The following is an 18,439-nucleotide window of genomic DNA, read 5'->3' as shown; positions in this document are numbered from 1 at the left end:
GCTCCGTGGCATGTGGGATCTTCCCGGACCAGGGCTTGAACCCATGTCCCCTGCATTGGCAGGCAGATTCTTAACCACTGCGCCACCAGGGAAGCCCTCCAAACATGTTTCTTAAAAATATTTTTCCAGGGACTTCCCTGGTGGCACAGTGGTTAAGAATCTGCCTGTCAATCTACAGATTCAATGCAATACCTGTCAAACTACCAATGGCATTTTTCACAGAACTAGAACAAAAAATTTCACAATTTGTATGGAAACACAAAAGACCCCAAGTAGCCAAAGCAATCTTGAGAAAGAAAAACAGAGCTGGAGGAATCAGGCTCCAGGACTTCAGACTATACCACAAAGCTACAGTAATCAAGATAGTATGGTACTGGCACAAAAACAGAAATATAGATCAATGCAACAGGATAGAAAGCCCAGAAATAAACCCACACACATATGGTCACCTTACTTTTGATAAAGGAGGCAAGCATATACAATGGAGAAAAGACAGCCTCTTCCATAAGTGGTGCTGGGAAAACTGGACAGCTACATGTAAAAGAATGAAATTAGAACACTCCCTAACACCATACACAAAAATAAACTCAAAATGGATTAAAGACCTAAATGTAAGGCCAGACACTATAAAACTCTTAGAGGAATACATAGGCAAAACACTCTACGACATAAATCACAGCAAGATCCTTTTAGACCCACCTCCTAGAGAAATGGAAATAGAAACAAAAATAAACAAATGGGACTTAATGACACTTAAAAGCTTTTGCACAGCAAAGGAAACCATAAACAAGACAAAAAGACAACCCTCTGAATGGAAGAAAATATTTGCAAACGAAGCAACTGACAAAGGATTTATCTCCAAAGTTTATAAGCAGCTCATGCAGCTCAATATAAAAAAAAACCAAATAACTTATTCCAAAATTGGGCAGAAGACCTAAACAGACATTTCTCCAAAGAAGATATACAGATTGCCAACAAACACATGAAAGAATGCTCAACATCATTAATCATTAGAGAAATGCAAATCAAAACTACAAAGAGGTATCACCTCACACCAGTCAGAATGGCCAGCATCAAAAAATCTAGAAACAATAAATGCTGGAGAGGGTGTGAAGAAAAGGGAACCCTCTTGCACTGTTGGTGGGAATGTAAATTGATACAGCCACTATGAAGAACAGTATGGAGGTTCCTTAAAAAACTACAAATAGAACTACCATATGACCCAGCAATCCCACTACTGGACCTATACCCTGAGAAAACCATAATTCAAAAAGAGTCATGTACCACAATGTTCACTGCAGCTCTATTTACAATAGCCAGGACATGCAAGCAACCTAAGTGTCCATCGACAGATGAATGGATAAAGAAGATGTGGCACATATATACAATGGAATATTATTCAGCCATAAAAAGAAATGAAATTGAGTTATTTGTAGTGAGGTGGATGGACCTAGAGTCTGTCACACAGAGTGAAGTAAGTCACAAAGAGAAAAACAAATACTGTATGCTAACACATATATATGGAATCTAAAAAAAAAAAAAGATTATGAAGAACCTAGGGGCAGGACAGGAATAAAGATGCAGATGTAGAGGACACGGGGAGGGGGAAGTGTAAGCTGGCACATAGTGAGAGAGTGGCATGGACTTATATATACTACCAAATGTAAAATAGATAGCTAGTGGGAAGCAGCTGCATAGCACAGGGAGATCAGCTCGGTGCTTTGTGACCACCTAGAGGGGTGGGATAGGGAGGGTGGGAGGGAGACGCAAGAGGGAGGAGATATGGCGGTATGTGTATATGTATAGCTGATTCACTTTGTTATAAAGCAGAAACTAACACATCATTATAAAGCAATTATACTCCAATAAAGATGTATATATAAAAAAAGAACCTGCCTGCCAATGCAGGGGATGCGGGTTCGATCCCTGGTCCAGTAAGATACCACATGCCTCAGAGCAACTAAGCCCATGAGCCACAACTACTGAGCCCACACACCACAACTACTGAAGCCTGCACACCTAGAGCCCATGCTCCGCAAGAAGAGAAGCCACCGCAATGAGAAGCCCGCGCACCACAATGAAGAGTAGCCCCTGCTCACCACAACTGGAAAGCCCACGCGCAGCAACAAAGACCCAATGCAGCCAAAAATAAAAAAAAATTTAAAATCAATAATTATTTTTCCGGAGTTTATGATTTTTATCAGCAGGAGGCTCAGTTGAATACAAACTACTCTATCATTATTTAAAGCCAGAACTTTACATTTGAGAAAAAACATGAATATGTGGCTTCTACACACTATACCATCAGAGTTTGTGTTTGTTTTGATCATATACTTCTTTAGGAATATTCCTTCTATATAGACGAGAGAATTCTTGAATTTTCAGTAAACAGAAACTGAATAACTGATTATAAAATATAATTTTAAATATGTAAAGTTGCTTTTTATAAAGTTCTTAGAAGATGTTACATGGGGAAAAAAACAATTCAAATTAAGATTCCCAATTAAAAAAAACAACCAATAATGACATTTATTGTATCTCTCCTTTAAGGAAGAAGGGTAACTGGAAGACGTTTATAGTTGATAACTGTAGAGTGCTTGTGTGCCTAATAGATATAGAGTTATTTAAAAGAAATAGGATGTGAACATTACCAACATACATCCAGGGAAAACAGGAGAAATAGTAGATTACTTTCTGAGCACTAGCACTTGGAACCATATAGCAGTTAACTAAAATAATAACTGTCCTGAGGCTGCTTTGTAGATTCTTCAAGAGAGCCAAGCTTCAGTGGCACATGAAAGTTACCCAATTCTTTCAGGTCTCTAATTTGGTAAGGCAAATGAGGGTTCCAGCATGGTGTAAAATCATTAGGAAAGAGAGAAAGAGAAGAAAAAAGATGCCTCTGTCATGTTCTCAGAACTCTTTGCAACTCTCAAAAACATTCTTTCCTTCAAAGAGATTTTCATGTTTGGAAGCTTTTTGTGATTACTTGTTTGTTCTTTTTTTTTTTTTTAATTAAGACTTTATTTTTCTTACAGCAATTTAAGTTTTACAGCAAAATTTGGGGAGGGTGCCCTTGTCCTTCTGTGAATCCAAATAAATACTTTCAATTAACTTTTAATGTTTATGATATAAACATTAAAAATGAATATATTTTTGAATGACATAAAGAAATATTTTCAAATTAGTCTTGACTAATGTAGAAACCCAGAGTCTTCTGCATTATTTCAAATGCTCTTGTCAACATGTCTATGTTAGAACTCCAAGGAGAAGTATTGTATTAGAATTTTCTCTTTGACAGAGATTATTTTATGATTACGAAATATTTAATATTTTCTTTAAGGATTTATTTTTAACCAAGGCAATCATACTCTGCAAATACAATAAAAGCAAAACTCAATACCAATATTTATGTTTCCTTTATATTTAACCTGAGAAATATAACCAGTTGCACTCCTGGGAAAAGATAAGCTAAAACTACAGGACATCTAAGTGACTCCTGACACCTTCCCAGAATAGTAAGAATTTAACAAGTGACAGATTTGAGATACTCTGAAAACACTATATCTACCTATGTACACATACCTTTATTCTTATAAAACCATTGGATGCCATTATCGCAGGACCAATATAAAGTCAAATAAAGACCTTTTGGCAAATGTAACATTAAGAAGTGTGTCTTATTTATATACTCAGCAAATACTTATTAAACATCTAGTATGTGCCACGAAGTGTGCTAAGTGCTAGAGATATTAAGATGGACGTGTGCTGCTGAGTGTCAGGGTGTAGCTTTGGATGTAATATTGTAGTAATGGGATTATATGCAGATGTGAGCAGTGGCACCTTGCTAGAAAGGCTGGAAGTTGGAAGAGGAATGGTTAGAGGAGCATTCTGGGAATCAGAGTATTATTATTACCTGGAACTCCTGAATGTTCTCTGAAGCACTAAATAAAAGCACAGCTGCCTTTATTATTGGATGGAGAAGAGTCAGTGAAAGGAGATGGAGAACTCAGAAGTTGTCACAAAGTCTTAACCTGGTTCTAATTTAGGGTCCATACTGAGCCTCTGATTTGGCTGTGAATTGATGCAAATAGTCAATAAAGGAGAATAAAAATGACAAGAGACCACCCACTGCAAAGTATCTTCCTTCAAAAAGGATACAAATACACATGCTAGCTTTGCAGAGAGAGAGTTAAATTGAAAGAAATAGCAGCTACTGTAAGTAGTCATTCTTCTCAAAGCGTTTCTATAAAGAAACAAATTAGGATGCTGCATATAGACCAGATTGAAGCATTTGCCTTGACGTGTGTATATATCTTGGCACATTTGCCACCACTATTGCCTCATAAATTATGTTGTTGTTGTTATGGTGAAAATATGAAAGCTCTGCTCTCACAGCAACGTTCGAGTGTACAATACAGTATCATTAAGGGTACAATACAGTAGTGTTAACTACAGTCACCATGATGTAGATCCTTGAACTTATTCATCTTATAACTGATATTCTGTGTTGTCTGACCAACGTTTCCCTATTTCCCCCATCTCTCAGCCCCTGGCAACCATTCCATTCTCTGTTCTATGAGTTCCATGTTTTCAGATTCCACATCTAAGTGATATCACATAGTAGTTGTCCTTCTCTGTCTGATTTATTTCACTCAGCATAATGCTCTCAAGGCCCATCCATGTTGTTGAAAATGGTAGGATTTCCTTGTATTTTTACAGTTGAGTAACATTCCATATATATTGACCATTGATGTCATTGATGGATACTTAGGTTGTTTCCATGTCTTGGCAACTGGGAATAATGTTGCAATGAATATGGGAGTGCAGGTATCTCTTCAAGATAGTGATTTCATTTCCTTTGGATATACACCCAAAAGTGGGATTGCTGACCTTTATTGAAATGTTCCAAAATACCTTTTGGAAATGCAGTTTAAATGCTATATTGAAGCTTTATCAGTTAATCAATAAAGCTCTAGTGGGTTTTTTTCCTCATAAAACCAGTGGGTGTTTTAATAATTTAAAAAACTCCTCCAATTCCTATATTTCAGGGGCACCACCTTCTTTGTCTAGTCTCCTCCCCTGCTGATTCCCAGTAACTTCCCAGATTTGAGGGTGGTGTCATCAATCTAATTTACTGATTAAGTCATCAGTGATTCTCTCTCTTCTTCTGGGACTCTCATGATAGGTAGATTGTTTTCACTTAATAGTGTCCTGTAAGTCCTGTAGGTTTTCTTCATTCCTTAAAAAAAAAAAAAATTATTTATTTATTTAGGCTGCGCCAGGTCTTAGTTGTGGCATGCGGGATCTTCATTGTAGCATGTGGGATCTTTAGTTGTGGCATGCAGACTCTTTAGTTGCAGCATGCAAACTCTTAGTTGTGGCATGCAGGGTCTAGTTTCCCAAACAGGGATCGAACCCAGGCCCCCTGCATTGGGAGTGTGGAGTCTTACCCACTGGCCCACCAGGGAAGTCCCTTCTTCATTCCTTTTTATTCCTTTTTCTTTTGTTCTTCTGATTGGATAGGTTCAGATGTTCTTTCTACTATGTGGTCCAGTCTGCTGTTGAAGCTCTCTACTGAATTCTTCATTTCAGTCACTATAATCTTTAGCTCCAAAATTTCTGTTTGGTTGTTTTTTAATGTTTTCTATCTCTGTATCAAACTTCTCCTTTTGTTCTTGTATTTTTCCCCTGATTTTGTTAAATTGTTTACCTGTGTTTTCTTGTAGCTCTCTGAGCATCTTAAGAACAGTTATTTTGAATCCTTTGTTGGGCAATCCTTATATCTCCATTTCTCCATTTCTTTCAGTTGCTGAAAGCTTACTGTGTTCCTTTGGTGGTGTCATGTTACCCTGATCCTTTATGATCCTTGCAGCCTTGCACAGATGCTGTGAATTTAAAGAAGCAGTCACCTCTTCCAGACTTTATGGGTTGACTTTGGTATGGAAAGACATTCACCTGCAGGTGGGAGCATGCTCTGACCTTGGGTCTACTGGTGCAGGGTGCCAAATGCAGGATTGGGCGGTGGGGGTGATGTCTCATCTGCTCAGGCCACTGGGGTCCACAGCATTGACCATAGTGACTGCAAGGGCTGTTGGAGACCTCAGTGGCACCACAGGTCCAGTGGCTTGGGATTTGGGCAGGCACTGGAGGTGGCTGGAATTGGTGGTGTGTACAGACTTGGTTGCAGGGGCCAACTGCAGGTGCCTATGTAGTGCCAAGTGCTTGTTTAAGACATACACATAGAGATGGGGGCAAGGGCCAGCTGCAAGGGTCTGGGCTAACTGCAGGCCCACTGGCAGCCGTGGGGGCCCTTGGCTGTCAGCATTCATTACTGTGGCTGCAAGATCACACCATGGGTGCACTGCAGTGGAGGCTGGTATCAGGAGTCAGGCTGGAGCCATGCAGGTATACAGCTGGAGGGGCCCATTGTACGTGAGCCTGGTGGGGCAGGCCAGTAACAGGAGAAAGGGCCAGGTCTGGCCCAGAAGAGCCATGGGGGCCCTGGCTATTGGTGTGCACTCCTGTGGCTTCAGGGTCTCCCCAGGGGAGTGCATGGCAGTGGAGGCATGAGGGTCTGGTCGGGAGCATGCAGGTGCACAGCTGGGGGGTTAGCTGCACATGTGCTGAGTGGTGGAGGCCAGTGACTAGAGTCAGAGCCAAATTCAGGTCCACAAGAAGCTGCGAGGGCCTTGGTAGTTGGCCTGCCCTTCCGTGGCTGCAGGATCTTGCCACGGGTGATGAGGGTCAGGCCGGCAGTGTGCAAGGGCACAGCTGGAGGGGCCAGCCCCAAGCACATGCACAGAAGTGAGGGTCACCCACGGGGGTCTAGGCTGGCATCTTGTACTTGTGTGGCTGCAGAGGCCTGGGCTGGCTGCTGGTGGGGATCCTGGGCCCCAGCGGGGCAGTGGGAGGTAAAGAGCAGGGAGGGACTCAGGTGGCTGGTGTCTGCGAATGTGAGTATCTGTGGGGCAAAAACCAGTGACATCTGCAGGGGGTGTGTGGCCGCTGTGCTGGCCGTCAGTTACTTTGGTGGCAAAAGGTGCTGGGGTCTGCAGAGCAGGTCACAGGCAACCACAATCATTTCTGCTGCGTGGCTGATGCTGGGAGCCCTTGCTCTTTTTCCTTGTTCCTCCCCATCTCTATTCATCTCAGCTTTGCCAGTCTCTGGGTGGGGTGAAACCCAAGCGGGTCCTTTGCTCAGTGCCCCAAAAGGCTGGGGAAGCTGGCGGTTCACCCCATTCTCCCTTTCTTGGTGAGGGGAACTCCTTCTAGTTGGGGAGGCTCACTCCTGGCCCTGAGCAGTGCTGGCCTGGGGAATGGGATGACGCAGGCAAAATGAAGCCCTTCTTCCTTCCCTTTTTGTGCAGTATTCTCAGGTTTTTTGCTCCACTGTGTTGCTGGAGTTTCTTAAGTGGACTCCTGAGCTCTCTTTGATCGTGGATCACTGTCTAATTGTTGCTCTTCCTGGGTGATGGGGGCTGGGGTCTCCTACTTCGCCATCTTGGTCACATCACCCCAACATATACCACCATCTTGACTTTCACTATAACTAATTATTCTTAAAGTTACAGCATCCAGTGCCCCAGCAGCTGGGAGAGCTTGGGAAACCATTGGGAACAACCCACTAACTGTACTGAGATGGAAACCAAGACTCAGGAGGATCAACTTTCCTCAGGTCATGATCTCACTTGCTAGTCACACTTAAGACGAGAGATCAGGCACTAGGATAAAAAAAAAATTCACTCTCATCCTGCTTTTCCAGCTGGTCAGATCTTGCTCAGATGCTACTTAAATTACTCTGACCACAATTCAAATTTATTTCGCTGACTGAAAGGGCACTAAGAAGACTCTGCTTTTAAACTGAATCCTTTCTTAGGTCGGTAAGGCGTGCAAGGGAACAGAGCAAGCCAACGAGGTCCCTTAGAGTGTGCCGGCCCCTGAGGTGAAACCCAGATCCGTTTTCCTGTCTCTAAACCCAAGGGGATCGGTGTGCAGCAGGTCAGATTGTTGATGCAACGAGGTAGCTACAAAAGTAGGAAGAACCTGGCAGGAAGTAGATGGGTAGATAACAATATTTATTTTCTAAAGAGCTACTGGATTGAGTCATTAGAACTTGTATTTACAAAAAAATTTGCTTTCCATTTTGAGGCTTGTTCCCAGGGCTTTCTGACATTTGATGGCTCTCTCCCTTTCACCCACACACCCAGTCACTACTCAGTCATTTCAGCAAGAGAGAAGGGAAGCTCTGATGGGGAGAACACAAAATAGCTGACATATTTGGGGGTATGTACTATGCTTTCTTCCATAGGGTCTGCCAGGAATTCAGTCTGTGCCCCAGTGACACCCCACACCCCGTGCAGGACAACGATAGAAGAAGGACAGGCTTTTCTGTTCTCGGTTTTCCAAGTCTCCTTCACATCCACATGGCACTTATAGAACACAGAAGAAAAGTAACGCCACGTTGAAACTGAATGGATGGTGAAAAGAAGTCTACATCTTGTTTAAAATAAGACAGCCTTTCAGAACAGGGAGGCAAAAGGGCATAGAAACTAAGTGTACACTGAACTCGCCTATGTCCAGTATTCCGTATGTCTGATGCTTTTATCCAGAAGTGTTTGTATGTTTTCATCCTGGCCCTCCCCTGTGACACCATGTGCCCCTTTAAGATGGGACCTGAATCTCCTATATCCTGTCCTCCTCCCACTGTACCAAATACAGCAAGTAAGTGTTTGATAAATGATGCAAAATGACTGACAGGCAATTTTGCTCTTCTGGTGATTGATGATTGTATCAAAAGAGGGAGAAATAAGGTCACTTCTAATCCACACACTCAGTTAACCCCCAGCTGGATATCCAGGTATAGCTCTCCAAGCTTCTCTTTTTGCCTTGGCTCCAGTACCCCTCTTTGCTCTTCACAAAAATTCTCCCTATTCACAAGTGACCCGTTAGCTCTTTTGGTAACCATGTGGCATAAGCAACGATTCTCTAATTTTATTGTTACAACTACTTTAAGCAGCCTGTACTAGGTGGAAGACCCCTGCCATTTAAAACAACAGTTCTAGAATACTGGTGATGGTTTCTTAGCAAATAATACCAAGACAATGCAATGAGACCTCTCTTCAATTTACTTCCCCAGTCAGACAGTCTTGCAGGGGGTCAACCTTCAACTTCCTTCATTCCTCCTCTCCAGGAAGCTTGTTTGTTTTACACTACATACATGGTTTTCAGGTTTAATAGTTACCAACAAAAAGAAGTCTGGGTCTCCTGCTAAATACTCATGGCTGGGCTGTCTTTGGGTCACAGCACACAGCAGACAAACTACCCATCGGCTTCATGAGGGTAGGGGAAGTGTCTTGTTGTCTCGCTCTGTTAATCAGCTATGTCTGGCCCACAGTGGGCACTCAATAATCATTTACCGATTGAGGGAATACATGCAGGGAATAATGAAGTAGTGAATCCAGGAGCTACGGGAATCAAGTTCAGGTGACTGGGCCGGTTTTAGAAACATGGAGGTCAGGATTCTTGGAAAGAGGAACCAGAGGATTGTGGGAGATACAATTACAGGACAGGGAATACTCTACGAAACCCTTAGAGAGGAGGATGTTTATGAGACCACGTTTTGCTCTTACATGAAATGCTGAAAAAGAAAATCCCTGGTTAGAAGTTTAATGTTAATTGGAGCTCTGAGTTATACAGGCACACCTCATTTTATTGTTCTTCACTTTACTGCTCTTTGCAGATACTGCTTTTTTTTTTTTTACAAATTGAAGGTTGGTGGCAACCCTGCATCAGGCCAGACTATCGGCACCATTTTTCCAACAGCCTTTGCTCACTTTGTGTCTCTGTGTCACATTTTGATAATTCTCGCAACATTTCAAACTTTTTCATTATTGTTATATTTGTTACGGTGATCTCTGGTCAGTGATTTTTACGTTACTATTGCAAAAAATTATGACTTGCTAAAGGCTCAGATAATGGTTAGCATTTTTAAGCAGTAAAGTATTTTTTAAATTTAAAGTATGTACATTTTAAAAGAGGTAATGCTATTGCGCACTTAATAGACTATAGTATAAACATAACTTTTATATATACTGGGAAGCAAAAAAATTCCTGTGACTCATGTACTTTCAATGTTCGCTTTATTGCAGTGGTCTAGAAGTGAACCTGGAATATCTCTGAGGTGTGCCTCTACTAGTAATGGCTGGGATTATTTCTGGTCTACTTTATGCCAACACAGTTTACGAACAATAGCTTGATCACTGCAACAACCCTTCAAGGTGGCCATTGATTGTATTTTCAGATAGAGAAATTACATGCAGAAGGTTACATCGCTGACCTAAGTCAACCAGCTAAGCTCACCATCCGGGATTCCAACTTGATTCTAAGTTTCACTTCTTTCCCCTCCCCACACTGTGCATCACACAGAACAAGCAACATGTCAAACACCTGGCTAGACTGATCTGTGTTTAAAAAAAATTTTTTTTTAATTGTGGTAAAAAAACACACTGTAAAATTTACTTTCTTAACCAATTTTATGTTTTTTTTTTGCGGTACGCGGGCCTCTCACTGCTGTGGCCTCTCCCGTTGCGGAGCACAGGCTCCACATGCGCAGGCTCAGCGGCCATGGCTCACGGGCCCAGCCACTCCGCGGCATGTGGGATCCTCCTGGACCGGGGCACGAACCCGTGTCCCCTGCATCGGCAGGCGGACTCTCAACCACTGCGCCACCAGGGAGGCCCTTAACCACTTTTAAGTGTACAGTTTAGTGGTGTTAACTGTATTCACACTGTTGTGTAACATCTCTAGAACTTTTATCTTGCAATATTGACACTCTATCCCATTAAACAACAACTCCCCATTTCCCTGTCCCCCAAGCCTCAGGCAACCACCATTCTACTTCTGTTTCCATGATTGTCTACTCTTGATACCTCCTGTAAGTGGGATTATACAGTATTTGTTCTTTTGTGTCTGGCTTCTGTCACTTAGCTTAATGTCCTCAAGACTCATTCATGCTGTGGAATGTGACAGGATTTTCTTATAAGGCTGAGTGACATTCCACTGTATGTACACGGCACATTTTCTTTATCCATTTATCTGTCGATGGATATTTGGGTTGCTTCCACCTCTTGGTTATTGTGAATAATGCTTCAATGAAACTGGTTGTGCAAATATGGCTTCAAGATACTGCTTTCAATTCTTTGGGGGTATACACCCCAAAGCAGAATTGCTGGATCATATGTTAGTTCTATTTTTACTTTTTTGAGGAACCTCCTTACTGTTTTCCATAGTGGTTGCACCATTTTACATTCCCACCAGCAATGTGCAAAGGGGGACAGATTTGTTTTTACATAGAATAACCGTCAGTCTTAATATCAAACTGGCCCAACAGCTCTGCCTGCAATATCAAGTAGTGATTAACTTCTTAAAAATTTAACTCAACTAACTCTGGACTTAGGTCTTAGTTTCTATAATTAAAGCCAGGTACTATTTAAACGTGTATTAAAGATTTATAAATATGGATCATTATCCCATTTTAAGAAGAATAAACTCAGCAGTCATTTTTTAAAGAGACTACAACAAAGGAAATAAAGATAAAGCCAGGGCTGACCCAGCAACAAAAGTATTAGGAGAAGTATTCCTGCTTCTTGAAAATAAGCGTAAGCATGCACATAAGTTGCACTCTTACCCTTGTTTTGGCATCAATTTTAGCTCCTCGATCAAGCAATAGTTTTACCATATTGGCGTTTCCTCGTTTTGATGCAACATGTAAAGGAGTGATGTCATTCTGTGGAAGAACAGAGAAAAAAGTACAGTGTTATCTTGAGTTTAACCAAAACATTGCTTCCTAAACCTTCCCCAACACATCCTCACACTTTTCTTACCTTTTTAAAAAATATCCATTGTGAATAGAATACTTCCCAACATCTCTGACGGTAATTTTACTCAGAAGGAGACCTCAAAAAGGGATGAATTTTAAGGGACACACTCTGTGGGGTAGGGTCCAAGTTTATTCCATTTGATTGACATTATTGATGGATGAGATGGTGATAGTTTTTGTTCTAACATCCTGCACATTTAAGTCAACATGTTTTCCTATTAATGTGTGTGATGCATACTGGCTACTGAATGGTTGACTAAGTGGCTGATTAGTCAGCTGAGACTTACTGAAAGGAGTGTCATGTTACTCAGAGCCTGCTCTGGGTCATCTGAGTACAAGTTGTCAAGGAGAGACAAGAGGAACTCAAACTGGGAAGTCTGTCAGTGCCCTACACGGTCACAGGGCTTCCCGTGCACGGTGGGCTAAAAAGCATTCACAGGTGTTTATTAGCAATTGCACAGAAAAATGACTGTTGATTTTTTTTTTAAACTACTGTTGAGGAATAGACATATTGTCAGGACAATCTGACATTCCAATCAAGATCCCCTGGATACCATAGTCCTTTCCTCCACTCATCTGACAGGTGCTGTGATTATTTCCAGACTGTCAAGGAAATATGTGCACATAGTGAAAACATTCTCTATTTTGGCTCCTTCTTCTTGTGTAGCAACAATATGGGTTTAAGGTCTGCAGTTCACAAAAGTCAATTACACGATAAATGAACGAGGCTCATAAGGGGTTACATTCTTGTCATGTGATGGCAGATACAATATAATAGCTACCAGGTATTGATTCATTTCCTGTGAATTATGCTGCACTGCGTTAAACTCTTTACTATCTCATTTAGTTTTCATAATCCTCACAATGTCACATACAATCTGAATCACAGTGACCATTTTACAGATTAGAAACAGCTGGCAAACCAAGATTCAAATTAAAATACGACTCTTAAACTTAGGCTTTTGAAAAAATGCTTTAAAATGAAAATTTTCAAACAGACACACAGTTTGAGAGAAAGCCATAATGAGCTTCATGTACTCATCACTCTGGTTCAATAATTGTCAAACCTTTGCCAATATTATTTCTTCTAGACTCCCTACTATTTTTTCTGCCTGAAGGAGTTTAAGAGGAGAAAGAAAACCCTAGGCATCATATTATTTCACCCCCAATTACTGCAACTTAATTATCTCTAACAGATAAGGATATTTGTAAACAAATAATAACAATATCATTAATTTTGTCTAAGTAAAAATAATTCTTTCAAAAAGCCAAGATCTGTCAATGTTTACATTCTCCCATTATCCCCAATTATCTCAGTACAGTGGTTCAGATTAGAATATCCACAACTTGCATTAGGTTGAAATGTCCCTTAAATCTCTTTTAAAATCTCCATAGATGCCCTATTCCACCTTCTTTGTTCCATGCCCATATATTTATTGAAAAAACTGGGGAATTTATTGTGTCGTTGTATCCTCATGGAGAGTTGTTTAACACATTCTTTTGTATTTTCTATAAGCTTTTCTAGTTAAATGCTTTTAGTCATTATACATTCTCCCATGTGAACAACTCTTTACCTCATTATTCTTAGGTGCTAAAGTATAAATCAGTTCCACAATAATTAGTTCGTTAAGTCAAAGAAGGAGAAAGAGATCTGAGTAAAACAGATATGCTTTAGTCATGCTGGTGGGGAGTGGACAGGACTAATATCATTGCTCTAGACCAAGTGGTAGGCATACTTTTTCTGCAAAGGGCCAGATATCAAGTATTTCTGGCTTTGCAGGCCATACCATCTTCATTGCAATTTGTCAGTGCTGCCTTTGTAGTGATAAAGCAGCCCCACGTGATATGCACAGAAATGGGAGTGTCTGTGTTCCAATAAAACTTTATTTACAAAAACAGCTGGTGGGCTGGATTTGGCCTGTGGGCAGTAGTTGGTTGATCTCTGCTCTAGACCTATCAGCTTGTGGCTGACGGTTTCAACGGTGTGTAACAGGTGACAAAAGAGGAATTAAAACTATAGAGGCTGTGCATTGTATATGCTTTGGCCCTCTGTGGGGTGGATGATCTTGGGTATGAATGAAAGCTGGCAGAAAGAAACTTTTTGATGGTCTTGCTTGTCTCCGTTGTCTGAGTGCAAGTATGTAAATGAGGCAAGCAGCACTATGGATGAATTCTAGGCCTGAGACAGCAGATGGAGCATCAGATTAGGTCTATAGGAAACAACAGGAGAGCTTACCGAGCTCAGAGTGGGAGCTCAGAGCTTACAGAGCTCAGACACAAAGACCTCATCACTCCCCAGTGTGAGTCTGGGCTGACATGCTATTTCCCTTTAAAGATGTGCTCTTGCCTGGTGGAGAAGGACTTAATTAACCTTTATCACAAGTAGGCTAATTTTAGTGAGGGGAAGAGCTCTATTTCTAATTTTGCTCTCTTCCATATTCATGGACTCTATCTTACGGTGATGTGTAGATGTCAAAAGGGTGCCTTGAAATTCAAACGCCCACATTTTTCTACACTGCTCTGACCCCTCCTAGAGTAATACTTTCTATTTCTACAGCACTTAATAAGGGTTGTAAATTACTCATGTAATTTCATTTTATCTTCACAACAATCTACTGAAGTAAGATATAGATCATTAATCCCATTTGATAAATCAACTAAGGGATAGAACTGATCAGTAATCTGTAAATTAAGAGACAACTCATTAGAGGCAGAATCAGCATCAGAATTCAGTTTTCTAGATCCTCGGGGTAGGGTGTGTGTGTGTGGTGTTTCCAGTCAGGGATCATACAGGCTTTGCCTATAGACTATGCTTCTCACCTCTGTCAAATGAAGCTTCTGAGTGAAACACATGCTTTTGTATTCCTGAATCAGGTAGTGACTGCTTCTGTCAATTAGGAACAAGTCAAAATCAAAGTGGGACCTTTGGACCAGTCAACAGGACATTTCTATTTAGATTCCTCAGTTAACCAATAAAAATCTTTTATGCTCTACTAGGCACCAGGTCCACTGCTGCATTTCCATTATACAAGCGAGTCACAAAATTATGGAATCCCAACAAAATCAAGAGAGTCCAGTGATGTTAAAGACAAAGAGGCTTGTTTAGGAGAACCTCATTAGCTGCTTGGGAAGCGTAAATGTGTGCCTGCTTTCTGGGATGCAGTGTGGCAGTATATATGAGGAATGCCTTCAAATCTACAACTGAGACAGGAGACAGATGGGCCCCAGGCTGAGCAGCTGGAGTTTGTCCCCTGTGGACAGATACTCCAAGGTGAACATAATACAGGAGGGAGGAGAACCTGAGCCCTGCCCAGATAAAAGAGACCACATATTCCTCATTCTTGAGGTCAAGGAGACCTTTCCAACTACACATGTGCAGAAAGCCTCCTGGGGGGCCAAAAAGGGAGGGGGCACATCATGGTAGGTGATGTCAACCTTTCCACAGGCCTCTGGGCTAATATTCATCTTGGCTAAGAGATGCATGCACACATAGGGTAGGACCTTGAGTTAAACCCAATACAGACTCAGAGCCAGGAAAAGCAAGATGATTGGCCAGAGGAAACCAGGGAGAAATGTCCCATAAAAGTGATACAAACTGCCACAAAGGCACGACTCTCTCTCTCTGAGTCTGCCCGTGTGTGTCTATTCACATGTACTCTTTTTCCTCCTAATATACAATTGACTTGTTTCACTACTTTACGTCTCTTTGTGGAAGCTCCTTTCTACAAAGCTGATGGGCCAGGGCCTTGTCATTGGCTACTGGCCCTCGTGATCTAGCGGCTAGGATTCAGCATTCTCACTGCTGCGGCCTGACTTCAATCTCTGGCCAGATTGAAGTCCAGCTTCAAGCCGCTTCAGGCTGAGGCCACCCGAGAACACAACCATGTATACAAGGCAGAGGTTGGCTGCCATGGTAGAAAGGGCAGGAATGCTGAGACAGACCCAGATCTGAGGCCTAGGCACACTCCCTAAGACTGAAGCGGATCCAGAATGAAAGACCCCTCAGCCCCAGCCTAACGTAACAAGCAACTGTAGCCGGCTCCTGAGGTCGGGCAGGAGCTTGGTGAGAGAGAGGCTCTGTGCTACAGGGATGCAGGTAGAGCTGAGCGGGGGAAGTGCACCAACCAAGGAAAATCTCTGACGGCTGGCCCTCACCCTCAGCGTAAGGTGGTGCAGCCCCTTCTAGAGGAACGTGAAACCTGTGGTACAAACAAAATGTAAACTCAGCTCAACTCTGGACTCAACCGGCTCGGGCTTCCACATTTACAGCCTGACAGGAGAAGACACATGCCGTTTCCAAGCAGGGATACTATTTTCCTCAGTGTCTGCATTCTATCTAGTGGTACAGGTGAACTACATGCAACAAAAGTTAGGGAGTTTAGGTCAAATGGAAACACTTGATAAGAAAACCACTATCAGAAAAAACTATCAGAAATGAAGCATTCCCAACCTAAATATCTGTCAACAGAGGAATGGATAAAGAAAATGTGGTACATATATACAGTGGAATATTACTCAGCCATAAGAAAATGAAATAATGCATTTGCAGCAACATGGATGGACCTAGAGATTATCATACTAAGTGAAGTCAGACAAAGACAAATATCATATGATATCAGTTATACGTGGAATTAAAAAAATTGATACAAATGAACTTACTTACAAAACAGAAACAGACTCACAGACATAGAAAACAAACTTATGATTACCAAAGGGGAAAGGTTGGGGGGAGGGATAAATTAGGAGTTTGGGATTAACATATATACACTATGATATATAAAATAGATAATCAACAAGGACCTACTGCATAGCACAGGGAAGTCTACTCAATATTCTGTAATAACCTATATAAGAAAAGAATCTGAAAAAGAGTGAATATATATATATATATATATATATATATGTATAATTGAATCACTTTGCTGTACACCTGAAACTAACACAATATTGTAAATCAACTATACTCCAATATAAAATAAAAATTAAATAAAAAAAATAAAGTAAAAGTAAAAAAAAAAAGAAATGAAGCATTCCTTTGATGGGCTCATCAGTAGACTTCACACAGCTGAGGAAAAAATCAGTGAACTGAAAGATACACCAGTATGAATGGTCCAAACTGAAACACAAAGAAAAAAAAAAGAGTGGAAAGAAAGAACAGAGCACACAAGAGCTGTGGGATGACATAAAATAGCTGATTGGAGATGCGTAAGGAAAAGAGAGAAAGTAGGGCAGAAGAAATATTTGAAGAGATCATGGTAGGGAATCATCTCAAAATAGTGAAATATATCAAACCACACCTCTATGGACTTATATTCTCATCTGTAGAATGGACATAATACCTCCAGTGCCTCCATCACAGGACTGCCAAGGGGAGAGATGAGATTAATTCAAAAAGAGAAAGGAAACTCACAGGTATTCTGTATCTCTTATCTCATTTAACCCACTCAACAACCCTAATAAGGGGTACTATCTATTTTTTTCTTTATGTTACAGAGGAGGAGAGTAAAACTCAAACAAATCAAAATAACTTGTCAAAAGTCACAGAGCTGCCATAAATTTGACTCCAAAGTTCATGGTTCCTTTGCTAGACTAGACCATGCTGCCTCTGCATTTCTAAGTAGTGCAAACATATAAGCAATTCTTCCTATTAGAGCATTTCTGGAGTACCTCACAGTGTACTGAGAGATAGAGTATATTGTGGTCAGGTCCTGCAGGAGTCGAGAGCTAATATTCTAGAGCCAGACTGCTTAGGTTCAAATCCCAGGCCTGTTCCACACCAGCTGCATAAACTTAGGCAAGTTTATTTAATTTCTCTGTATCTGCAAAATTAGGCTAATGATAATATCTATACTACAGAATTGTCATGAGCGTTAAATTAGTTAATTAGCACACAGTCTTAAGAATGGTGCTTGGCATTTAGCAAACACCACAAGTATCACTTATTTCTATTCTTTATTGTTTACCATATAGACATTTAAAATGGATGAAATGACTGCATCTCACAATGACATTATGGAATAGTCTGGGTAGAAAAGACATGCAGATCTGAAGTAATTGGTGAACTCTAAGAAGGTGCTAAAGTCAGCAGTTCTCAGGATGGAGGCTAAGGTGTTATAGAAGTGTGGGCTTAGCACAGCTAAGTCTGTGAAACCTCAGAAGGTCCGTGGCTGAGAGAACATGATCGATGCCTGTGGTATGTAACATGATATGTGACAGAACGTGATGAAAACACGTGAGTGCCATACTTCGAAAAACAGGGACCTGGAAGAAACAGCTACCTCTGCTGGGAAATGGCGGAATTGCTGGCCCATTTCTTCCCTCTCAAGTCTCACTGAAAAACCAGCCAGGTTTCCTTTTGAGATAATCAACAAAGCAAGATCACTTTTGTAACTCCCCAAAATGAACTCAGTGCCATTTGCTACTGTACTGTGATAAATAGCACACTTTTCATTCCATTTAAGTATATAAAGGGCAGTTGATTACTGATCTGTTCCAACCCCTCATCTTTCTTTTTCTTAAAAAATGTCAGGGGTGGTTATCACTAAGTGAAAGAGTAAG

General features: G+C 41.1%; 1 protein-coding gene across 1 annotated transcript in view; it reads right to left on the bottom strand.

Moving 5' to 3' along the window:
• ANK3 (ankyrin 3) overlaps window positions 1-18,439 on the bottom strand; it is a 337,518-nt gene that overhangs the window by 172,848 nt on the left and 146,231 nt on the right. The window contains exon 8 of the mRNA XM_082643157.1: window positions 11,690-11,788. Within this exon, the coding sequence (XP_082499283.1) occupies window positions 11,690-11,788 (99 nt within the window). The remainder of the gene's footprint in view (window positions 1-11,689; window positions 11,789-18,439) is intronic.

The sequence above is a fragment of the Mesoplodon mirus genome (assembly GCF_964341445.2).
Source record: "Mesoplodon mirus genome assembly, chromosome: 2".
In the NCBI taxonomy this organism is placed as follows: Eukaryota; Metazoa; Chordata; class Mammalia; order Artiodactyla; family Ziphiidae; genus Mesoplodon; species Mesoplodon mirus.
Note: the sequence above shows the minus strand (reverse complement) of the source record. Positions and strands in the feature narration are given on the sequence as shown.